The sequence below is a fragment of the Onthophagus taurus genome, chromosome 1, assembly GCF_036711975.1.
Source record: "Onthophagus taurus isolate NC chromosome 1, IU_Otau_3.0, whole genome shotgun sequence".
Lineage (NCBI taxonomy): Eukaryota > Metazoa > Arthropoda > Insecta > Coleoptera > Scarabaeidae > Onthophagus > Onthophagus taurus.
Genome location: NC_091966.1, coordinates 20,684,863 through 20,709,314, shown reverse-complemented (window position 1 = coordinate 20,709,314; position 24,452 = coordinate 20,684,863). Strand labels below are relative to the sequence as shown.

At 35.2% G+C, this 24,452-nt stretch overlaps 5 protein-coding genes and 1 long non-coding RNA gene across 6 annotated transcripts; 3 read left to right on the top strand and 3 right to left on the bottom strand.

Moving 5' to 3' along the window:
- Positions 1-2,101: 2,101 nt before the first annotated feature.
- Positions 2,102-2,959, bottom strand: LOC111416738 (uncharacterized). The gene has a single exon (XM_023048836.2). The coding sequence runs from the start codon at positions 2,957-2,959 to the stop codon at positions 2,102-2,104; it is 858 nt and encodes a 285-aa protein (XP_022904604.2).
- Positions 2,960-2,963: 4 nt separating this feature from the next.
- Positions 2,964-7,269, bottom strand: LOC139431397 (uncharacterized). The gene is made up of 4 exons (XM_071199072.1): positions 7,159-7,269; positions 6,556-7,086; positions 5,299-6,475; positions 2,964-4,927 (listed from the first exon to the last, which is right to left on the bottom strand). Exons 1-4 carry the CDS (start codon positions 7,267-7,269, stop codon positions 2,964-2,966), a joined length of 3,783 nt encoding a protein of 1,260 aa, XP_071055173.1.
- A 1,292-nt stretch (positions 7,270-8,561) lies between these two features.
- Positions 8,562-10,636, top strand: LOC111416654 (farnesol dehydrogenase-like). Its single transcript, XM_023048740.2, has 4 exons — positions 8,562-8,887; positions 9,040-9,492; positions 10,144-10,296; positions 10,353-10,636. The coding sequence occupies exons 1-4, from the start codon at positions 8,795-8,797 to the stop codon at positions 10,410-10,412; spliced, it is 759 nt and encodes a 252-aa protein (XP_022904508.1). The 5' UTR covers positions 8,562-8,794; the 3' UTR covers positions 10,413-10,636.
- A 619-nt stretch (positions 10,637-11,255) lies between these two features.
- On the top strand, positions 11,256-14,065 carry LOC111416702 (myb/SANT-like DNA-binding domain-containing protein 3). The gene is made up of 2 exons (XM_071198994.1): positions 11,256-11,300; positions 13,571-14,065. Exons 1-2 carry the CDS (start codon positions 11,256-11,258, stop codon positions 14,063-14,065), a joined length of 540 nt encoding a protein of 179 aa, XP_071055095.1.
- Positions 14,066-14,668: 603 nt separating this feature from the next.
- Positions 14,669-15,593, bottom strand: LOC111416732 (uncharacterized). The gene is made up of 3 exons (XR_011641281.1): positions 15,463-15,593; positions 15,188-15,398; positions 14,669-15,105 (listed from the first exon to the last, which is right to left on the bottom strand). It is a non-coding gene; the product is annotated as an uncharacterized lncRNA (long non-coding RNA).
- A 7,010-nt stretch (positions 15,594-22,603) lies between these two features.
- Positions 22,604-23,787, top strand: LOC111416648 (farnesol dehydrogenase-like). Its single transcript, XM_023048728.2, has 4 exons — positions 22,604-22,791; positions 22,932-23,384; positions 23,439-23,591; positions 23,648-23,787. The coding sequence occupies exons 1-4, from the start codon at positions 22,699-22,701 to the stop codon at positions 23,699-23,701; spliced, it is 753 nt and encodes a 250-aa protein (XP_022904496.1). The 5' UTR covers positions 22,604-22,698; the 3' UTR covers positions 23,702-23,787.
- Positions 23,788-24,452: the final 665 nt, after the last annotated feature.

The window sequence follows — 24,452 nt, the reverse complement described above, 5'->3', positions numbered from 1 at the left end:
ATGAATTATTAAGAATGGCTTGCCAACATCTGCGTGCTTCCAACAATGAGGTAGACATTCTAGCGAAAAGTTGGGCACTGGAGCTAGTGAAAATGTCGCCCGAGCAGCAAATTCACGCGAAAAAGGCCATTAGCGACATCTTATATGAAGGGCGTTTTGGAACCCTTCACAGAAATTCTGTAACAATAAATGGGCCAAACTCACGTCTACTTTCATACGGATATTCACCTCATACAAGTAATAGTAGTCTATCTCAATCATACCCTCCATCTCCAGTACAAATCACCACTCTAGAGAACAGACCACAACATTCATCCCAATACGTGTACCCATCACATTCAAATAATACAAAAACTCATTACTCCCCAGCTCCGGTACAGATAGGCAGACCAGAAGACCCATATCCAGACCCAGATTTTATTTAAATATATTGTAGTAGGAGAAACTTGCCCAACAGTCAAATAACTTCAGTTTTTCAGGTTTTATATTACTTTGTTTATTTTTAGTTCATATTATTTGTATTGTTATTTTAATGAACGTTAATAAAGTAATAATTACTTACCTTTATATATTTCTTCAAAACCTTTATGATTGCGTCACAGGTCTCTATAATAATCTTTCCAAGTGTTTGAGCAGCTATTGCTGTTTCGAACTTTAAACCCTCGTAAGTAAGCCCAGAAGTAAGGTATCGTAAAGTTGCAAATAACCTTTGCTTGGGTGATATTGCTTCTCTCATTATAGTATGTTGTTTTTCTATAAGTGGTGTTATCATTACCAGTAATTCGCCAAAAGTAGTGGGGTCCATTCGTAAATAATTTTTGTAATCTACTGGTGAACTCAATTGAAGTTCCTTGGGGAGATTTGAGTGGCTAAAAAGGGATCTTTTCTTCAACCACTCTTTCATCCATACTCTCCTCTTCCTCCTTCTTTTTTTAATACCAACATCCTCGGAGGTTATAGCAATTATTATAGCTAAACAGGCCGCTTCGTCAGATGGCATGTTTCCGTATGAACGCAACACATACAACTGAGGTTTGCATAAAATAGCGCACAGTGTATGGCTAACCATGTTTGTACAACACTTTGTTGCGCAACATCAGGTTGCCCAATATGTATGCAGGTGTATGGGGCCTATAACGGACTGGCTTGGCTATTAGAAGCTGATGATTGATGATATCAGCAGCTTTACTAAAATCTAGGAATACAACTAGGAAGGTCACTCTTGAGGCATTAATGGCACAGCACCAATCGTTCACAATTTTAGTTAATGCGCGCTCGTTGTGCTATACTTCTCCCGAAATCCAGATTGGCATCGTGGAAGTAAATTGGTATGATTCAGGTGGCGTACTAGCTGTGAAGCAACAATCTTCTCTAATATTTTAGATAAGATAGGTAACATACTAATCGGGCGTAGGTCTCCTAGTGACGTAGCATGGCTTACTTTAGGCAGATAAACTCCATATATTAGTGAGAAGTTCATGATATGAGTGATTTCTTGGAGGCAGTACTCCAATACAAGTTTTACCATTTTCAGATCGATTGCATCCAAACCACAGGCATTTGATTTTATCGTGCTTATTTTTAATGTCCCTGTCGTTCCCATATCGAAACTAAAACATACGTTGACATCCAAAATATAAGATTTATTAGAATCAAGGTTGTTCAACGACAAAAAAGGTGAAGAAATATTATTAGCGAAATAATCATTTATTAGCTGTGGATGTTTAAGTGATTCGTCGATTGTCTTGATGTTCTTTGGGTGCACTTGATTGGTGTGCAGTAAGCGCCACAATTTTGAGGGATTCTTGACATTACTATTTATCTCTGCCTCAAAAAAAGTTTTCTTTTCGTTACGTATTGCGAAAGTGACTGTGGAAATAGTTTTAATAAAACGCACCACGGTTCATAAAAAGCTTACTTATTTACTCTTTTAAACACAATAAGTAACTTTAGATAGAAATAACACAAAATAAAACATAATATAATACAGTAGGGGTGCGATGCGCTTCGAAAATTTCACCTCGCTGGTTCGAGTGGTACTGGTTATCGGTTGTCGCTGCGCAGATGTGTTCCACGCAACCAGGGATTCCCCTGGCTTCGTTTATTTCATACCAAAATTCTCCACATCCTCCCCCGGCGAAAAGGCTTGTACCTCCAAGAGGTACAAGAGTTGGACTGGTCGTCGTAATGTAGTTCCGCCACTTAACTTTACTTCACATGCCCTTATTTTACCATCTCTACCTTGGTACAAATTCACAATCCTGCCCATCTTCCACTGCAACCTAGGACTGTTTTCTTGCACCAAAACAATATCCCCAATATTCAATGATATTGCATTTATCGATTTTCTTAGATGCGCTGTCCGCAATTGTTGTAAATAATCGGAACGCCACCTGTCCCAAAATCTTTTCAACGTTTTCTCTCTATCACTCCACCTTTTCAATATTTCAGATCTACTTATCTCCTTCGAGGTTAAATTCATACAAAATCTTACTTCAGTCAAAAAATGAGAAGGAGATAATTTAGTCAAATCTGTTGAGTCATCACTGATATACGTAAGTGGACGAGAATTTATTGTCGCCTCGATTTCTATTAAAATAGTTTCTAATTCGTCTCGTTCGACGTATGCTCTACCTAAAGTTATTTTTAATGCGTCTTTAACGGTTTTTACCATTCTCTCCCAAAAGCCACCCCACCATGGAGCTCTTTCCGCTATAAACCCCCAATGAATTCGCTGCTTTCTAACTAAATCCTGAATCTTTTCTGATTCCAAGATAGCGGATAATTTTCTTAATTCAAGGTCTGTTCTCTTAAACGTTTTGGCATTATCAGAGTATACAACATCAGGAACGCCCCTTCTGGCAATGAACCTTCTCAACCCTCTTATACAACATTCAGTTATCAAATCTGGAACCAATTCCAGATGGACTGCTCTTACAACCGCACACGTAAATAACATTATATTATGTTTTCGTTCGTTGACCTGCGACGTTGGCGTATAGTGGACCAGCAAAATCAATGCCTGTTATGTTAAACGGATTTGTCATAGTTACGCGAGTTTTTGGTAGTGGAGCACATACTTCGTTTCCAGGTTTTGCTTTCAATCGTTTACATTTCAAACATTGGTTAAGGACTGCTTTAACTTTCTGACGGCCTTGCGGAACCCAAAATCTCTTTCTCAGTTCAGCTAAAGTCGCATTTACTCCATAATGATTTACCCCCTCATGACATTTCCTCATAATTTTTTCCGTCAACATTGATCGTTTTGGTAGTATGATTGGATGTTTCTCATCATAGCTCAAAGGCGCTTCATCTAACCTTCCTAATAAACGCATGACACCATTCTCATCTAGAAATGGTTTCAACATCAGAATCGAAGATGATGATTGTATCGGCATTCCCCTTTTCAAAGCTTTCAACTCGTTCGGCAAATCCTTTACTTGTGTATATTTTATCCAATAAGTATCTGCTTCATTTAGATCTTGTGTCGATAATCGCTTTGATTTGTACATCTTCTTTGTTAATTTAATAAATCTTATAACATAAGCCGTGATTCGCATAATTTTCTCATATGTTCCATACTTTTCCAATGGAAATATGGGCTGTGTTTCCGGTGTGGATTCGTTTCGTTGTATAGTTAACAAACTGCTAACTTGATCCACATCTGGTTCAAAATATTCATCGTTCGGCCAATTCTCTTCATCCTTCAGCCATTTAGGCCCTCGTAACCATAAGTTAGATTCAATTAATGTTTTGGCTGAAATTCCTCTCGTTAATAGGTCTGCAGGATTTTCTTTTCCCGGACAATATCTCCATACACTATCGCTCAATTTGTGTATTTCGTTTACACGATTTTGTACGTAAGGTTTCCATTTCTTGGATTTTCCTCTAATCCAATATAAAGATATCTTTGAATCTGACCACAGAGTCGTCTTCTGGATATAGATCAACATATTTTTTGCAATGTAATTTTGAAGTCTCGCTTCACATAAAGCTGCTGTCAGTTCTAACTTAGGTAATGTAAGTTCCCTTTGACCTGATTTGTCTACTCTGTTTTTTGACATCACATAGTTGCATTCGTTGTTTGATAGGCATCTTATGTAAGCTACTGCTCCATATGCATATGGACTTGCGCCTGCAAAAATGTGAAGATCCACCTTGTCCCTTTTGTTTGGAATAATACACCTGGGCACTCTTAGCTCAGACAAGTCATTTAGTTCTTTGCACCATTTTGACCATTCTCCGCTTTGTTCTGGGTCTAATACATCATCCCAATTCAGCTTTTTCTTCCACAAGGCTTGCAGTAGAATTTTCGCTTTTACTGTGCATGGTCCAAGTAATCCTAATGGGTCGTAAATCTTCGCTACTGTTTTCAGAACTTTACGCTTTGTCGGTACTGTGTCTTCTTCCTCTGACTGTACACTTACTCCTAATTCATCATGTAATGTATGCCACAATATGCCCAACACCTTTCGCTCACCTTGTCTGGTTACCTTTTCATTTGTTTGAAACACTGCCATCATTGTTGCATCATTAGAGCACCACTTTCTTAAATTCATGTTTGCAGCTTGCAGAATCTGCATTGACTCGCTATATAAGTTCTGAGCTTCGTCCACGGTACTTGCTGCCGTCACTAAATCATCGACGTAAAATGGCTTGGACAAAATTGACGATGTGTTTTGTAACTTTTCTGGCTGGTCTTCGAAATGTTTACGCAATGTTGTTGCCAAAAGGAATGGACTGCTAATGATCCAGAACGTTACTCGCTTCATGCGGTATGTCGTTATGTTTGATAGTTCCATCGCTGACGTCAAGTTTTCAGGTACTGGATCTTTATACCACAGGAATCGCAGCACGTCGCGATCGTTGTCGTTTATCGATATTTGTAGAAACGCCTTTTCGATGTCAGCAGTTACACCTATTGCACCTATACGGAAATTCAATAACATTTGTAATAAATCAGGAATTAAATTGTCTCCGCAGTGCAATTGTTCATTAAGCGATTGGAAACCCACCTTTATCGTCGCGGTAGACTACCCTGTGTGGCATATATCCCGTTCGCGTCTGTCACGTTAGTTACCTCTTCTGCACAATTGTTTTTTAGGTATTCGCGCATTGCTACGTCATACTCATTTAACTTTCCGCTTTTATGTAGTTTAGACGTTAGTGTTTTTAGTCTCGCTAGAGCTCCCGCGTAATTTGAGTCTAAAAATTGATCAATTTTCCACGGTAACGACACTTCATACCACCCGTCTCGCCAGTTTATGTATTTGTTTTTAAAACCCGTTGTAAAATCACCTTGCACGTTCGCGGTCGCGTTTATACCGAGAGTTTCCATTGACCAAAACCGTTTCAAGTCCATAGAATCGCTTGTTACTTGTGCATGTAGAACCGTCGCTGTGTTAAAGCTGACCATGAAGTCGTATTGGTTAGCTACGCTGCTTGGTCCGTGTATTGTCCACCCAAATGTGGAATTTACTGCCGTCAATCCATTGGTCAGTTGTTTTACTTCGCCCGTGACAAGCTTCCAATAATAGTCTGCGCCAATCAGAAGCACAATTCCGTTACGCTGTCCTTCTTCAGAACTATCAGCCAGCTGATACTTTGCTGCAAATTGTCTGATCGCTGGTTCGTTTAATGTAGGTGGATTCAGTGTATCAAAACAAATTTCAGGAACTTCTACTGCATTAATCTGAGTTATGTTTCCTGTATTCAAACATTTGAGGTTTACTTGCACTCGATTGCATAACTTCGCTGGTGTTCGATCTCTTTCGCCAAATGGTTGAATAGATATCTTATGCTTGCCAATAACTTTTAGTCTTAATTGACGAGAGATACATTCTCTTATGAATGTGAGTTGGCTACCGCCGTCCAGCACCAATCTTATCGTTGCATTGTCATCTTTTGTTACTATTTGTGCGCACGCTGTTTGTAAATACACTTTGTTCAGTTGGCCGTTTGTTAACAAACTTGTTGAGTTTGTCGCTGTATCCTCGTCGTCTGTACGCCTCTGATAACTTACTTTTCTTCGCTCGCATACAGTCGTTGCATGTCGCTGGAGGCATCTTCTGCACTTGATATTAGTTTTGCACTCCTTTGATAGATGCTTTGGTTTCGTCCATCTGTAACATCGTCTATCGGCTTTGAGTTTGTCCTTCTTCTGTGTTAACGTCAAGGATTCGTTGCAATTTGGTGTTGTATGATCTGACGACTTGCAGAAGAAACACACGTTCTTTACTTCCGTTAACAAACCCGCCACAGTATAATTGTCTTTATTTTTCGCGTACCTGTGACCTTGTTTAGATTTTAGATTATCGGTTTTATTACGATCCTTGCCTGGTTCGGTTGTCACGCACTCCGCTTGTTCTAATGAACAAAGTTCAATTTTTATAAACTGAAGTAAATTTATCAACTCTTTGTTATAATCCGCGCTTTGAGTTGAATCACCGCTAACCGAAACCGAATCGTCGCTATTCTCGTGTTCGTTATTGAATTGTCCTTACTAAATCTCACTCGCATTGTATACGGTAACGCTTTAAATATTATTGATTTTACTAGGAGTCCGTATTGTTCCGGCGCTATTCCTAGTGTCGCTAAAGATTTTATTATTGTTGACGCTGTATTAAATAGCTTTCGAAGCCCGTTAATGTCCGTTTCGTATGAATCGACGATACGTTGCGAGTTTCCGAATTCCGCTTTCAAAAGTTCTATCGCGTTTACGTAAGAAGCTCCACTCGACGTCAACCCAGCTATAGTGGCCGCCGCACGTCCCGTTAAATAAGATTTTAAATAAGCAAACTTGCCTACGTCATCTAATTCGCTATCATGAACCGATTGTTTAAATTGTTCCCAGAATTCTGGCCACGTCGCGATATCACCGTTGAATTTCTTTAATTCTAGTTTCGGTAACCTTACCGTATTTTTAACGGTTGTTTGTATACCAATCGCTGGAGATGTCCCGCTTCCAGCTGGACTGGGCGCCTGGCTAGTCGTTTCCCCGTTGACGTTAGCCTTCCGACATCGGCGTCCATCGCTTGTTCGTTGTACTCTATGATTTTTTCGCACTCCGCTTCCATTTGATCTTCTCTAAACGTAGGCCAATCTCTCGTTTACGTCTTCTAAATTTATCTGAACCGCTTTTATTTTCGCTAGTAATACGTCGATTTCATCAACAATATCACTATTTAATTGGCGCGTGATTATATCTTTCGATTGATTTATCAGCTTGGTTAACTGAGCACGTGTTGTCTTTCTTACAGCTAAATCCATCGTTGATTTTTCTTTGTTCTCCACACACACGTCACTTCGCTACGTAAATTTCCGTAAGCTTCCCGTGGTTTCGGCACCAAAATGTGGAAATAGTTTTAATAAAACGCATCACGGTTCATAAAAAGCTTACTTATTTACTCTTTTAAACACAATAAGTAACTTTAGATAGAAATAACACAAAATAAAACATAATATAATGCAGTAGGGGTGCGATGAGCTTCGATCCTTGGCTTCGATGAGCCAAGGATTCCCCTGGCTTCGTTTATTTCATACCAAAATTCTCCACAGTGACATAGTTTCTGATATCGGTATAGTACTTTCGATGGCTGCTACTACCAGTACGCGAAAACTTTTGGTAAGCTTTTTGCTTTAATTTGAACATCTCTTTGATCGTAGGGGTGATGTATGGACGTGATTTTCGAGTACAGTGAAATCCTTCACTGGGGCATGCGCATCGAACAAGGGGATTATTAAGTCATTTAGAATTATAACCTTGACATCAATGTCCTCCGTCAGATACACATCACCCCATGGTAGATGGGATGCTTGCATTTCAAACAGTTCATGATTGAAGTACTAATAGCTTCTGCAATAAATTGTTGACATTGTGAGCTTATACCAGGAACATCACATCCAGATTTCCAACCCTTATAACTCGCCCCAGGGGCTTTATTAGCACGTATTAAAAAAATACGTAAACCTTATTTTTGGCCATACTATCGCTGTACCAAATTGCAACAAAATCGATAAGGGACAGTTCCGACACTTCCCTTGTAAGTGGTACCATAATACTACTACTGTTACCTTTAATACTACTTGGTCTCAGATCATCTCTGAGATCTCTGAAGATTCAGATTACCGGAAGAATTTTCCATACGTACCGTACCATCAATTGAAACTCAGCCATTACTATCAAATTTAAAATCATCTTTTGCTGACATCAAATCAGTTCAGTCAACCATACATATCAGCCAAAAACCACAAAGAATTAATTAAAATACACACAGAATTATAAAATAAATTAATAAAAAGAATTTGCTTGTTTTCTGGTAGGGGAAGTAAGTGTAGCACGCCAACTAATTATTATACAAAAACATAAATATTTTATTTATTTTGCCTTGTTATTTATTTGAATATAAATAAATAAATAACAAGACAAAGAGGTGAATACCTTATAATTTTATTATTTTATAAGAATTGGTCAAACGAGACCAGTTATATTAAATAATCTGACGTTAAAAATAAATCCTTTATTTCATCATATTTCAAATACTATGTTTTCTTTCTCTCTTTTGCCAAACAATTTTTTATGCGTGGTCAAGATAGATGACGAAGCAAGATAGCATCGCAATTATCAATTTAGCGTAATCATGTTGCACTTATCACTTCCTACACTCCTGTCACGTACATATATATAAAGCATGTTAGTACTTTGCTTTGTAAACTCAAACCGATAACTTAAAACATTTTATTCCATACTTATACAAGATTTTTGAAATTATTTTCGAAAAATAGTGTGTTTATAATGGATTTAAAAGATAAAGTGGCGATTGTAACAGGTGCTAGCGCTGGCATTGGAGCTGCTACAGTCAAAGCCTTGTTAAAACAAGGCATGAAGGTCAGATTAATTTAATAAATATTGTTTTTACGAATTATGTCCTAATGTTATTATACGTATACGTATATTTACGTTAGTATACGTTTATTTCATATAATATTAACTTATATAGTATTTTTTAAAACTTAATAACTATATTTAAATATTTTTAGGTGGTTGGTTTTGCAAGAAGGCAAGAAAAAATTGAAAACTTAGTTGACAATCATAACGGAAAATTATTTGCCCGATGCGTCGATTTAACAAAACCCCAAGATATTATCGACGGATTCGCTTGGGTTACCAAAAATGTTGGTCCCGTACACATTCTAATTAATAACGCCGGTGTATCTATTCCCTCGTCAATTTTAACGGGAGAATTAGAAGCTTGGCAACAAATCATGGACACTAATTTAATGAGTTATGCAATAGCCTCTAAAGAAGCTGTTAAAATTATGAAGGACAATAAAATGGAGGGCTACATTATCAATATTAATAGTGGCGTAGCTTATTATGATCTATTTATACCTGGTAATGTTATGTATCGATCTTCTAAGCTCGCGTTAAGAGCTATGACAGAGAATATTCGAGTTGAATTAGCTAGGATGAATAGCAAAATTAGGATAAGTGTAATTTCATTTTTTTTTAATTCGTTTATACCGGGAGTTTATAAATAGTGTTCGGATATGTTGCCCACTTATAGATAAACAAAAAAGTCCATTAATGTTTATTGCAACCGAGATCCTTCTTACACTCGTACCTGGATTTTCTTCAACCCTTCTCAAAACTTGCTCTTCTACTGCAGGAGTACTCACAGATCAACAACTCACTTCCGATAAACGTTGATGCAATTTTGTGAAAAATGTATCACTGGGTAAATTACGGTAAGGGTAAGTTTCCGAGTAACGGCGACGTGCTTAAGCGTTACTATTAGCAGCACCGTACATAAAGTGCATGTCTGCCATTTCTGCATTTGTGTATTCATTCATGCTTACATGAAATAAAAGCACCCACTACACCAGCGAAAGTGACGTGAGATTGACAATAACTAAAGACAAAATGTGTTTAGTTTTGCATGGGTAACACGACTAAACGACTAGATATAAACTTTATTGAAAAGCAACGTAAAATCAACCATATCTCTGAAACAATTGATTTTAGAATCTAAGTTTACTAAGACTTTTTTGTTTATCTTTATGAGAACTATAAGTGGGTAAAATATCCGAACACAATTTTTAAATACCCGGTATATTTACTTAAATGTTTTCGTTAAATTATAGTCTATATGTCCGGGTGTTGTAAAAACTGAAATAATGTCTGCAAATTATGGCGAGCAGGCAAGTGAATCTTTTTACTCCAAATATCCACATATTACAAGTGAAGATGTTGCAGACACTATTGTTTATGTGTTATCCACACCTCAACGTGTCAATGTAAGCACTTTATTTAAATTAATGAACTCTTATTATTTCCTTTTTTTAATTTCTAGATTTCCGAACTTTTAATAAGACCTACTGGGGAAGATATTAAGCAAATGGCAGATATTTAATTATAAATGTACCACATTTAATAAAATGATTCAGTGAAAAACTTTTAAAATGTTATAACTACCCATATTATACAGACAAAATAACGTTTTAATATATAACGCAAAATTAAACGTATGTCAACGGAATTTAAACATACAATTTAAACATTTCTTGCAATTAAAGTGTGATGTTAACATGGCTTCATTTGATCTCAATTTTTTAATAAATAAGTGATAAAGTGATACCCCGATTGTTTTTTTCATTATTATACAATGCACAAAATGTGCATGTATATAAAATATCGTCATTGGCCACCTCCGAGTTAATGGTAATATAAAAATATATGTGGGAATGTGAGAGAAGACGAGTCACACAGAAGACATTAGAGAGAGACTACTATCGGTGCAAAAAGTCAAGACCTCTCACTTTAGAAATTGATATCTTCGCAACTGCTCGATAAAAAAAATTGCGACAACGTTTGTTGTAATCACTGAACTATTCTACGTAACATATGTTAATTCGAAAATTTTCGGATCCGCGGTTTTCTTTTTATCGGGAGTTAAATGAAAAAAGTATCTGATTTATTACGGTACTGACAACTTTGTCAACTTTGTGATTTTTTTTCTCGAAAACTAATCTGTCTGATGTATTCTTAATATTTTATTATTACGATATTCCATATAGTTTCGCGGAAAATCGCGATTTAGTTGCACGATTTGATCGATTTCAACGCAATTTTAACCAAAATGTGTCAAATAATTGCGTTTATCGGATACCGTTATCAGTTTTTCAAAGTTATACCTCTTTAATTTTTTTAGAGCGATTTAAACGAATTATAAATTAAAAAGAAACAGAAATAAGCCATGCGGGGAGAGGAGGGTTTCGACCAATCGGAAAAAATAGTCTTGGTATGTTCCAGAGAAAGGACGGCGCTTATTATATATTTCTTATTATATTGCTTATTATATATTTCTTTATGTAGAAAAGATAAGGCGCGACGTACTGTCTGGAACACACCATCTTTTCCGATTGGACGGAACCCCCTCCCCCGCAGAGCTTATTTCTGTTTCTTTTTAATTTATAATTCGTTTAAATCGCTCTAAAAAAATTAAAGAGGTATAACTTTGAAAAACTGATAACGGTATCCGATAAACGCAATTATTTGGCATATTTTGGTCAAATCAGCAAGGAAATCCAACCAGCCGTTTTCGACATAACGGCGCGGCGTCTTACTAAACCGCGATTTTCCGCGAAACTGTATGGAATTTGGTAAAAATAAAATATGCCACTCATTAAGAAAACATCAGGCTACTACGTGTTCAAAATTCAAAATCGAAAAAAAAATCGACAAAAAATCGCAAAGTTGTCGGTACCGTAAAAAATCGGGTACTTTTTTCATTTAACTCGCGATAAATAGAAAACCGCGAATCAGAAAATTTTCAAATTAATATATGTTACGTAGAAATGTTCAGTGATTACAACAAACTTTGTCGCAATTTTTTTTATCGAGCGGTTGCGAAGATATCGATCTCTAAACTGAGGGGCCTTGACTTTTTACACCGAAAGGGTACAAGTGAAGACGTAATGAATAATCGAACTATTTTCTTATAAAATAAATGATGTATTAAAAAGCGTTTAAAAAGGAGTGTTAAATATTTAAGTTAAAAGACAAGACGTTTAACCCTGCAGTTGACGGGTGGTTTAAAAATCACACCGTTCGACGGGCTGGGTTTCTCAGACCGAAAGTTTGATGCTTATTCCTCCTACAATAACACAATAAAATACTAAATTTGTATTCTACTGTTAGTCCGTTTTATTTGGTACTGCTGAAAGTAGAAATAGTTATCAAAAAACAATTGCCCAAAGAGTTATTATTTATTAGAAAAAATATTACATTTGTACATTACATAAAAAATTGTAAATAAAAAAATTTGAAAACAATATAACAAAAACATTTGCCTAAACGTAAAGTAAAATGTTCAACAAACACAAAAAAATGAATTTTTCGAAAACTGCTAGTAAAAGTTGACTTTTGCGTAGTACGTAGCGACCGTCAAAACGATAGTTTTTTGTCAACAGGACGTAATAGTATATTGTTTTATATGGAAGAGAAGCAGTGTTTTTTATGGCGTGGTCTGTCGTTTAGCGACGAACGCAGTGAGTCGCTAATGACAGATGAGCCGTTAAAATTGTGGCGTGTCCGACAGTTTGCCGGACGAACGAAGTGAGTCCGGCAATGACGGACCAGCCACAAACGAAACTGCTTCTCTTCCGAATAAAACATAGTATTTTTTCTTCAAACGTCATTTCTAATACGGCGCTAAAGTGACATGTGCTTCAGCGCTATGGCGCTAAAGTGAAATTTACTTTAGCGCCATAACGCTGAAGTACTTTTTTGCTATGTTGATCTTAGCAACCGTCGTTATGCAACAATGACTTACTTCTACCGCGAGTAAACACGACAACAAAGTTGTCATTTAATGACGTTTGAAGAAAAAAGTCTTTTACGTCCAGGACATAGTCCAGGTCGCAAAAGACTTTTACGTCCAGCTACGATAATTAAAGAATTTGATACTATTAATTGTTAATTTATTGTTATGAACAAATTATAATCACAAAGTAATCAACATTTAATTGTTTTATCATTTCATTTCATGTTTAAATGCAAATTTATAATAGTACATTTGTTCAATATGTGAGGTTAAATCGATGTGACGTTAAGTTTTTGGCATAACATTAAATGAATTCGTAGGGCCAAATTCATAAACGTCACTAAAGTGACACTTAACCTAAGCTAACACTAACCTAAAATATTACTAACTTTAGGGTTAGTGGAATTTAAGTGTCACTCTCCCTAAAGTTTGGTATTCATAAAGAGTCACTAACGTTAGTGTGCAATTAGGGAAAACGTCATAACAATCGATGACGTTTTGTTGACGTTATGGAACCAAAACGAACCTTTATGAGCGCGGACGAAAAAAGAATTTTGTTAGATTTGGTGGGTAAATATAATGATATTGAATGCAAAAAGTCAGATTGCGTATCGACTTCAAAAAAGAAAAAGTCCTGGGAAAATCTTACCAAAGAATATAATTCTATGGCTGAAACAACCTTTATATGTTAAATTTTTCTACTAATTTTAATTTATTTCTTAACGTGTGTCTCTTTTGAATGACAGCGTACATTGGAGCAACTTAGAAAATGTTGGGAAAACATCAAAGCTAGAAGGAAGAAAGAATTAGCCGCTGAAAAGAAGGCAAGGATGGCTACAGGAGGTGGATTATTCGTTCCAATCCCAGATGATGATGCGGTTGACGCTGTCTTAAATGCTGTTGATATTGAACTGTCGGAAGCTATTGATAGTGAAACTTGTACAGCTGGTGGTAGTACGGAGTATAATTTAGATAGAAATAATGTACTCCAACCAGTTGTCGTCGAGCAAGGCTCTAGCCCTGAACCCAGCAAGTGCTTGCTTTTAAAAGTAATTATTTTAACCTTTATATTGAATTTATTTCTCAAAGATACTCCGACAGTGCACCACCGCATATCAGTAACCCCGAGGGTTCGGAGCAGTCGAGGGAAGGTTGCCAGCGCCTTAGAAGAGGAGGCCGAGATGAGGTTGAAGAGATTAAGGCAACAAAGAATTAATGACAACGAATTGCATAAGGCATAAATGAAAGAAATAGAAGAAAGAAGACAGCAGGCAGCAGAATTGCATGAGATAAATAAGGAGAAATTAAAATTAGAAATTGAATTATTAAAAAAAGAAATTAATAAGTAATAAATTTAATTAAATAAACTTATCTTTGCATTACCTCTACATTATTATTTCTAATACAATACATGGAAACGATAATAGTATAGAACATCTTTAATAATTAGAGACTTTAAAAAAATATATTTAGAAAATCAAGGAAATGTAATCAAAATTAATATATTATGAAAGGTACAAAGGTACACAAACTAAAAATTATTACATGAAATGTCTTTGTATGAAAGCGTTCCTTATTATATTCCCTCTTCGACGATCCACGGCAGGAAGAACTGGCACAATACGTTCTTCATTCGGAATTTCATTATTATTGGGGATTTCTGCCCCAATATCCTGCGCAATATTATGCAACACTGCTGTAGCAGCAATAATCCTTGTTACATTTTTTATGTTACATTGTAAGGCCCCAGTTAGGCACCGAAACCGTCCTTTCCAAACGCCAAACGTTCTTTCTACAACGTTTCTGGTACGAACATGTGCTATATTATATCGTTGTTCAAAAATTGATTTTGCTGGTAGGCACTGTCGCCCAACAATATTCCAGTTAATAGCTTCGATTCAAATTTCATAGCCACAGCGTTGCTATTAAATATCCTGCTATCGTGTGCAGACCCAGGCCATCTTATAACAATATCAAAGATTTTCAAAGTTGGTCCAGCCACGACCTGAACATTTAAGGACATAAATCACTTCCTGTTTCTAAATATTTCGGCATTGGCACCTCCCGGACTTTTAATTTATATGTGAGTCCCGTCAACACACCCTACAACTCCAGGAAAACCTCCAATTTCGAAAAATTTTCGTCGTAGGTTGGTTTTTTCGGCTTCACTGCTTGGGAAATTCACATATTTTCCAATATTTCTTGCCAGTAATTCCGACACCTCATTTATTATTCGGCAAGTGGATGTCTGGCTGATGTGCGGTAAATCCCCACATATCCTCTGTAAGTACAAGATGTAATAATATGCTAAACTTGTCCTCTACCTTTATACTATAATTATAAAAGATGTCTTTTATAATTACCTGATAACTTCCACTTGCATAAAACCGAAGAGCGGTACAAAGTTTTATGATGGGTGGAATTGGCAAGCCACGATTTGTTGTAGCAACGTCTCTTGGGTAAACCAATGGTAATAATATATTTTGGATTATGTCACGACCAAACCGAAAACGTTGTATCAACTCTTTTTGGCGGTAGGACTCCAAAGGATTTCCGACATCTCTTAAAATTATTCTAATAACAAATTTATGATGTGTATTAGCTATTTATGTGTATATAAATTATGTTATTTACTTACCTTGGTGCACGATCATGGCAAAAAACATCTTCAGCGTGTTCAATAAATTCTACTAATAATAATTCTATTCTATTATCCATTTTGATAGATGTAAAGAATGAATTTATAACGAAAGAATAAGTAATAATCAAAACTATAACAATCGTAACTAATAACTAACAATCAAATTTATAAAAACAACACAACTAACAATGATAGAATATAAAAAAATCACAATATTTGCATAAAACGATGACTAATTTATTATAAAGAAATTTCGGTGCTACAGATCTGTTTCGGTTAACTATGTAACCGTCTTCAGGCACGACGTCGTATTTAGTACTTCAATAAAAAGGGATTAACATATATACGGTGATATATATACGGATATATACGATGATTGTTAATCCCTTTTTATTGAAGTACTAAATACGACGTCGTGCCTGAAGACGGTTACATAGTTAACCGAAACAGATCTGTAGCACCGAAATTTCTTTATAATAAATTAGTCATCGTTTTATGCAAATATTGTGATTTTTTTATATTCTTTTACGAAAAATGATGAACCTGGAGGTAAACATCGCCAATTTAACAATGATAATCTAATAAACGCGAGTAATCACAACTGCTTTCTTCGGAATTTATGATAGCAAATCTATAAAAAACGAATTAAGACAACAGCAAAATGACAGTTAGGGTTAGATTAGTGCTCGCGATTGCGCACTCAAATTTTACTCACTTTTCCCTAAATCTTTAACCTATAGTTAGAAAAAAGTTAGTCACTAATTAGTCCCTAACTGTTCTTGAATACCAAAATTAGTGCCTAACCGCAACTTAGTAGGAGTTTAGGGTGAGTGTCACTTTAGTGACGTTTATGAATTTGGCCTAATGTCATTATCCTGAATTTGGTCTTTTTATTAATTTATAACTTTAGAATACGCAGTTTTCGAAAAAATGTTGTTTGATACACTACAACGAAATTCTTTTGCATTCTCGAATGCAAAAGTGTCATTTCGCTATCTTGTATCAAAAATAGCTATTTCATATCTCAAATGTCAAACATCTTAAAATTCTTTACGCAGTCGATGCAGCATACATAGAAAAATTTATATATATTATGTATATAGAAGGTCATCTCCCTACTATATTTTGGTACATTCAGCGCTCCCAAGGGGATTGTGAGGGAACTAATTAAGTTAAAGCGCGAAATTTAAATATAGGTATTTCTATACCGGTTTATACCAATACTTTATTTTGAAGAGGTCAAGTACATTTTACAAATAAATGCAAAAAAATATGAATTTATAGTTTTTCCAAGATAAAATTCATAATTTTAAATATAATATATATTGCTCTCATTTAAGAGCGCCAATTTATCTATCGGATAAACTTATGAAGAGGTGGTGAAAGTGGCCCTAACTTATTTAAACACTTAACTAAAGGATATAAAACACTAAGCCAAAGGAAAGTAAGGAAGAATATTTACTTATACAAAGGTGTTATCACCAGTTATCACACCAAACGACAAAACAAAAATGTGACGTTCACCTTTGAGCCCTTTGAGTTTGACGTTACATATAAATTTTTCTATGGCTACAAGCGCTTTGTTTGTGTAGATAATGCAGATTGCTACAAATTCAGGCTACAACGTCATCCAGTGGATTGTGAGGGTACTAAAACCTGGGTCTACATTTTTATAGTAGTAAGATTGCACACCATGGCAGCATAGATCTGTATGCTCCAAACAGATGCAAATACCATAAAACATGCAAAAATACTTCGATTTTCGATCTTTGCAGTATTTGCACCTTTATTGACCAGTCGAAACCGTTTGACCAGATTGTTGTAAAGTTGGTAGTCCTCATAATTTAGCCGCTAGTCCTCTTAGTATTCCAGTCCAGGATTATTACATTTATTTATTATGACAACTCATTCATCATTCATTGCTGCTACATTCAGTTTATAGAAGAAAACGTTGTAACGTTGCAACGAGCAACGTTGTAAGATCGTTGTAATCATTCTATCAACTACTAATATTCTATAATAATACAAAGAGTGCGAAAACTGAAGACCTTACAGCCCTATCCTTGATATTAATTTCATTTGGCAATGATTTTCGATTGGATTGGATTGTACCAACTACTGTTAGGCGATGTTCATGCAGCAATCGACTTACGGCTTCGATACTAGTTAGCCAGCGATCCATCGTAGCATTCCCTACTGTTCCCGAAATATGGTTGGTCATTCTCATAAAGACCGCAACTGCAGAATTGTCCACTTGAAAGGATCCTGCAAGTTGCAGTCCAACATAAATCCCCAAATGCGATGTGTAAAAGGTTCTTGCATTCACTGTAGAAAACACTTTTATCCCATATTTATTTAGTTTATTTGGAATGTAGACCCTAAAGCTACATCTTCCGGGAAATGCTAATAGCATTTCGTCTAGGGTCACATATTCACCCATGTATGGTAGCAAGTTTGTCTAGTTTCTGTTGCTCCTCTCTTGTATCGGTATTGTCCAAACGTAGTTACAAGACTGGGGATGCCCCAAAACACTTTATACACAATAGAAATCATTTAACAATAACGTTTCTATCATTTATGATAAAAAGTTAGATGAAAAAACTTAAACAAACACTCGGGTTGGGTCTAATAGGCTCAACGCCTTTCTCATAACTAAACGACAAAACTTATTTAGTAAAAATAAGAAGGTACCCAGAAGATAAATCAATTTAACAACATATTTGGAAAGATACAATAAAAAATGATTTTGGCAGATCTCACAAACCCAGCTCGTCAACTGGAGGGTTAATAGTTTGTCACTTTACATTAAAATAAATATTTTGGTTTGGTTATACATGTCATTTTAATTTGACAACCAAATACTACAAATTTGAGGGCTCAACCGCGATCAACATAAAGTGTTTAGTGACAAAAACTGTTCATAAGACTGTAAGTAAGCAAATTATTGTAAAGTAAACAATAAATAGAGCTAAAATAACCACCGTTCTTGTTGAAACACGTTAAGGTGGGTATACATTTGTTGCGTATCGGCGTATCGTATCACCGACCGTTGCGTATCAGAGTGTACGGGGAAGCGTTGCATAGTTGCGTATCAAAACATGATACAAAGATACGCAACGAGTTTGATTCTCTATTTGTCGGTTTTTCACCATCACGTCAAAGAAATGATACGATACGGAGTTGAATCGTATTTGGACGAGTTGCGTTGCACGTTGAATCCTGTTCAGTACGTACGTAGTATTGGTACGAGCTCGTTTTTCTCTCACCACTCGACATTGTGTTGTGTAAATGGAGTAAAGAAGAAACTATAAGTTTTATCGATACTTAGCGGAGGTATGAAATCGTTTAGGATCTGAAACATCCGAACCATTTCAATACATTTCGAAAACAAGATGCGTCAGAGGAAATTGCAACATAAATGGATAAGACCGTTGATGAATGCAAAGAGAAAATGGTTTATCATTTAGCACCCCACAGAGGGAAAAAATGAAAGTTTGATTGTTTGCTTTGATATTTTAAATAAGTATTAAAGACTAGAATAAGAATCGAGAATCCCACGCATCCCATAGACATAAAGTCTATGTCGATGGCGCATCCTAGTAAAATTTTTGTACAATACGCTTACAGATTGAAAATTCAAGTCGGTTAATAAATTTGATCTGAATTTGATGCATCCACAAACGTCACACTTTTGGTTCGTATCGCATACCCGTTGCACATTTAATTAGGATACGCATTGGCGATATGGGACAATACATTGACACTGCGTTGCGTCGTTGCATTTTATGATACGCAGTAGTGATACGATACCATCGTAATTTTCCATCGTACTGCCAGACAGACGGCGTTCGTTACCAATCGATAACGACTGTTTCTACGAGAACTTTTTTACAACTAAAAAAAAGGAAAACGAAAATATGATGAATAAAGACGATGGCAAGGATTTTGTGGAATTTGATAATACTATAGTTTCCTCCGTCGATGATGACGTAAGAAAGATAAAGAAAAATAAAACGGTGAAAATGAAGATGGAAAATGCCACAACGTGTAAGAAACGAAGAAGAATACCAGTACGGTGCTGAAGACGGGATAAAGGTAGATTGTATTCAAGACGACGACGACAACCAAGAAACAATGAAACCGATGAAATTGATGAAGACAAGAATGAAGTCGAAGAAATTATACGAAGAAAGTGAAAAATCAAGCAGTGAAAGCGATGAAGAAGATGGAAGGTCATATCGATGATGAAAAAACGTCGATAAAAAACATTTTAATGCTGACCATTCAACAAAACCCACTTTTGCCTTATCGTTCCGTGATGTAGAAGATTGTTCCATGCGGAGTTAAATTTTTAAAGATTTTGTAAAAAAATGTTTACGTTTATTTTAAGTAAATTTTGTGACAATAATAATTTTAATTTGTTCACCGCTTTATGTTTTCGATGTTAATTTCCTGTAAAATTCATTGACTTGTAAGTATTTTTTAAAGAACTTTTTATTGTTAATTCACATATTTAAACTTCACTTATTAATTAAAAATTGTTAATTCTTTTAGTTGTCTCTGATGATGGCTTTTTGCCGAAGCTAGTTAGACAACAAAAATATAAATAAACCAGTAAAAGTACAACAAAATTCGAAATTTTTTCTATCACGTTAAACAAACTGGTATAATGGATATTAACTTCAATTTCAACCTAATGTAGAAGATTATTTAAATACATTGTCTGGCGAAAATGAAATGCAGGAAACTGATTGGATAGTAAACTTTGAAGAAATGACTGTAATGATGAAATGGCGTATGAACTAGGACAGAATTATAAAGAAGTGGAAGCGCAATCAACCTCATTTGCATCAACAACTACTTACGCTCGAAGATACCACGACATGAAGAAAAGTTTATAACACTTATTGGCATTGGAAAGAACAGCATTAGATTTTGGGACTGTGTGTAACATTATTATAGATGGCGATGTGCGTTAGTCTACAATACACATTATACCTGAAAACGTTATGAGTTGCAGGTTACTTTTGGGCGATGATTTACTCTCACAGGAAGAAGTATTGATTAACCAGTCTGAAATCCATTTCACGAAGATACAGGAAAAATTAGAATTTATGCAAATTGCTGTTGATGACGACACGATTGACAATTTACCTGAGATAAAAGACACGAAGGGAAGAGGTTAGAAAATTGATCAACAATTATCGACCGGAAAAACGTATAACAACTCCAATACAAACAAAAATTGTTTTAAAAGAAGACATTCCGATTTCCGATAGACCACGACGTTTATCGTAGGCAGAAATTGATGAAATAAATAAACAAATTGATGGATGGCTAGGTGAAGGAGTCGTGGAACACAGCTGTTCTGACAATTCAAGTCCGATTGTTTTATTCAAAAAAAAAAATGGAGATACACACCTATGTGTAGATTACCGAAAAATTAATAAAATAATCGTGAAAGACTAATCGCTAGACAGATTGCATAAATCACAGATATTCGTTGCAGAAGAATTAGAAAATTTACACCCTTTGTGCCCTGCTGGTCAATTTCAATTTCTTCGAAAACCATTTGGGCTTTGCAATTCACCGGCCATATTCCAAAGATTTATTAACAATACCTTCAAAGATTTGATCAGGGATGAAATGATTCTAACTTACATGGATGATATTATAATTATAGCTGAAAACGAGAGGGAGGCTCTCGAAAGATTGGAATATGTATTAAAGGTTGCTGAAGATCACGGATTAGAGATTAATTGGAACAAATGTCAATCCTTGAAGTCAGAAGTAGAGTATTTAGGTTATGAAATAATTAATGGAAGTATTCGACCATCTCCGAGAGAAATAGAAGCTGTAACAAAATTTCCAGATCCTAGAAATCTGAAGTAGCTATAATCACTTTGTGCCTTGATGGTTATTTTCCAAAAATTTGTCAAAAATTATTCGCTGATAGCTAAACCGTTAAGTGATTTAATGAAAGAGGATTCTTTCTATTCAGAAAGAAGCATTTGAAAGATTAAACACCATCTTATCATAACGTCCTGTCCTTAAAATTTATCAAAATGATGCTAAAACTGAATTACATTGTGATGCTGCTAACAATTTGGTGCAATACTGATGCAAGAAAGTGAAGATGATCAAAAATTACTTCCTGTGTATTAAATGAGTCGGAATAGTTGGAAGTACTAGCTATCATTGAAGGCGTCAAACGGTTTAGAGTTTATTTATTAGACATTAACTTTGAAATTGTTACAGATTGTTCAGCATTTACTAAAACATGACAGAAAACAGAGCTATGTAATACAAGATGGACACTTTTACTAGAACTATTTCAATATATCATTCGTCATCGATCAGGACAACGTATGTTGATGCTCTCGGTCGTTACCCACTGATGTTAACCTCTGCGGGGCTAATGCTTTGATAGTAGCGAGAGGAAGTTAGGAAAACCAATTTTCTTCGACAACAACGTAATTTTATGTACACACTAAAAATTAACAAATCATGTTCTGCTTACTACCGGGGTACCACGAGGAAACGGACAAATTGGAAGCTTAAACAGAACCATAATATCATGTCTAACAATAAGTGCTTATCAGTAGAAGAACCGGAAAAATGGTTTAAGTATGTTGAAAGATTGCAACAGATTCTTAATAGAACTAACCATGAAAGTACAGCCGTCTCCCTATTTAAAGTTTCAATTAGAATCGATGTGTTATTCTAGAGATCTAAAATTACAAGAATTAATAGAAAAAGATTTGATATAAAGACTAGATGAAGAACGATCTCAAGTATGAGATTCCGGCCATAGTTGATTGGCCATAGTTCCGCATCAAAAAATCGAAATGGCTGTTTTAGATGCCTTAACCACCGCAACGGATCGTTAACTAATCATATTAATATTTATTAGATTATCTGATGTTAAAAATAAACCCTTGTATTTCATCATGTTTTAAATTTAAAATAAGATACACAATACTATGTTTTGTATTTCTCTCGCCAAACAATTTATACATGATCAAGATAGATGACGAAGCAAGATATAGCGCAAAGCATCGCGATTATCAATTTAGCGTAATCATGCACTTATCTCTTCCTACACTCATGTCACGTATATATAAACCATGTTGTAACATTTGTCAGTGATTTGCTTTGCAAACTCAAACCGGTAACTTAAAATTTATTCCACACAGATTTTTAAGATTATTTTCGAGATATAGTGTGTTTATAATGGATTTAAAAGATAAAGTGGCGATTGTAACAGGTGCTAGCGCTGGCATTGGAGCTGCTACAGTCAAAGCCTTGTTAAATCTAGGCATGAAGGTCAGATTAATTTAATAAATACTATTTTTACGAAATATGTCCTAACGTTAGTTATATTTACGTTAGTATACGTTTGTTTCGTATAATATTAACTTATTTAGTATTTTTAAAACTCAATAACTATATTTAAATATTTTTAGGTGGTTGGTTTTGCAAGAAGACAAGAAAAAATTGAAAACTTAGTTGATAATCATAACGGAAAATTATTTGCTCGATGCGTCGATTTAACAAAGTCCCAAGATATTATCGACGGATTCGCTTGGGTTACCAAAAATGTCGGTCCTGTACACGTTTTAATTAATAACGCAGGTGTAGCTATTGCCTCGTCAGTTTTAACGGGACAATTAGAAACTTGGCAACAAATCATGGATACTAATTTTATGAGTTATGCAATAGCCTCTAAAGAAGCTGTAAAAATCATGACGGAGAATAATATTGACGGCTATATCGTCAATATTAACAGCACTATTGGTTATTATGATCCCTGGATACCTAGTAATGTTATGTATAGGTCTTCTAAAATCGCATTAAGAGCTATGACAGAGAATGTGCGAGTTGAATTAGCCAGAATGAATAGCAAAATTAGAATAACTGTAAGCTGATTGTTTTTAGTTAATTTAAGTATTTACTTTTTTTTAATATTATAGTCTTTGTGTCCGGGTGTTGTAAAAACAGATATTATTTCTGTGAACCATGGCGAACAAGCAAGTGAAGCTTTTTATTCGAAATTTCCATATATTTTAAGTGAAGATGTTGCAAACTCGGTTGTTTATGTTTTATCCACACCTCAACGTGTTCATGTAAGTACTAATTTAAATTATTGAAAGCTTAATATTTTCCTTTTTTAATATTTTAGATTTCTGAGCTTATCATAAGACCTACTGGAGAAGATTTTAAACAATTTGGTTAGGTTTATTGTGCAATTTTTATGTTTGTAATAAAATGTATTTCACTGTATTTAATAAAAAAATGATCCAATAAAAAGAATGGAAACAATCATAAGTGTAATATGTCAAGATTAACATATCTTGGAACATAAATGGAGTCATACACACTAATTAAATTTAGAGACAATTTTTACGTAAATATATACGTATGTATGCAAGTATATGTATGAACACAACATAAAAGAAATCTATTGATAAAATTTATATTTTGCGTAATTTGAAGTGGAAAATAGCAAGTATTCAAACGAAATAATTTCGCGGCTTTTCTGTGACGTAGGAGGTGTACAGTCGGAAACAAGTTAAATTGTCCGTTAGATAGCGCTTACGGTATGACAGTTTCAAAACAAAACATGTATGAAGCGTGTATGACCCAATACCGATAAATCCGATCCCATTGAAAGTTTTGCACTAAAAGCTACGCATATTTTTTTAAAGACCATTCAATGTTATACAAACATAGTGATGTAATTTTAATCTTGTTTGAATGAGAAAGAAAGTTCTACAATCAAATACTCATTTGTCAATTTGTTAAAGATATTCGCAAAAGTACTGTATGTATTAAAGCAATTAAGTAGGATGTGAAGTAATGCGTTTGACATATTTTCCACACTTCCAATCAGTTGCTTATTCCTCTTGAATACTTCTAAATCAAAACTAGTTATAAACTAGTTATTAGGCAATTAAGTAATGTAAACCACCACGACATTAAGCTGA

Excerpts from the sequence above, each read along its gene's own strand:
- LOC111416738 (XM_023048836.2), bottom strand. The coding sequence starts at position 2,959 with ATGTTATTTACGTGTGCGGTTGTAAGAGCAGTCCATCTGGAATTGGTT.
- LOC139431397 (XM_071199072.1), bottom strand. The coding sequence starts at position 7,269 with ATGGATTTAGCTGTAAGAAAGACAACACGTGCTCAGTTAACCAAGCTG. Across the intron at positions 6,476-6,555 it reads CGGAACAATACGGACTCCTA|AATAGCGACGATTCGGTTTC; the intron begins GTAAAATCAATA and ends AACGAACACGAG. Across the intron at positions 4,928-5,298 it reads CGCGACCGCGAACGTGCAAG|GTGCAATAGGTGTAACTGCT; the intron begins GTGATTTTACAA and ends ATTTCCGTATAG.
- LOC111416654 (XM_023048740.2), top strand. The coding sequence starts at position 8,795 with ATGGATTTAAAAGATAAAGTGGCGATTGTAACAGGTGCTAGCGCTGGC. Across the intron at positions 8,888-9,039 it reads TGTTAAAACAAGGCATGAAG|GTGGTTGGTTTTGCAAGAAG; the intron begins GTCAGATTAATT and ends AAATATTTTTAG. Across the intron at positions 10,297-10,352 it reads CCACACCTCAACGTGTCAAT|ATTTCCGAACTTTTAATAAG; the intron begins GTAAGCACTTTA and ends TTTAATTTCTAG.
- LOC111416702 (XM_071198994.1), top strand. The coding sequence starts at position 11,256 with ATGCGGGGAGAGGAGGGTTTCGACCAATCGGAAAAAATAGTCTTG. Across the intron at positions 11,301-13,570 it reads AATCGGAAAAAATAGTCTTG|CGTACATTGGAGCAACTTAG; the intron begins GTATGTTCCAGA and ends TTTGAATGACAG.
- LOC111416648 (XM_023048728.2), top strand. The coding sequence starts at position 22,699 with ATGGATTTAAAAGATAAAGTGGCGATTGTAACAGGTGCTAGCGCTGGC. Across the intron at positions 22,792-22,931 it reads TGTTAAATCTAGGCATGAAG|GTGGTTGGTTTTGCAAGAAG; the intron begins GTCAGATTAATT and ends AAATATTTTTAG. Across the intron at positions 23,385-23,438 it reads ATAGCAAAATTAGAATAACT|TCTTTGTGTCCGGGTGTTGT; the intron begins GTAAGCTGATTG and ends TTAATATTATAG.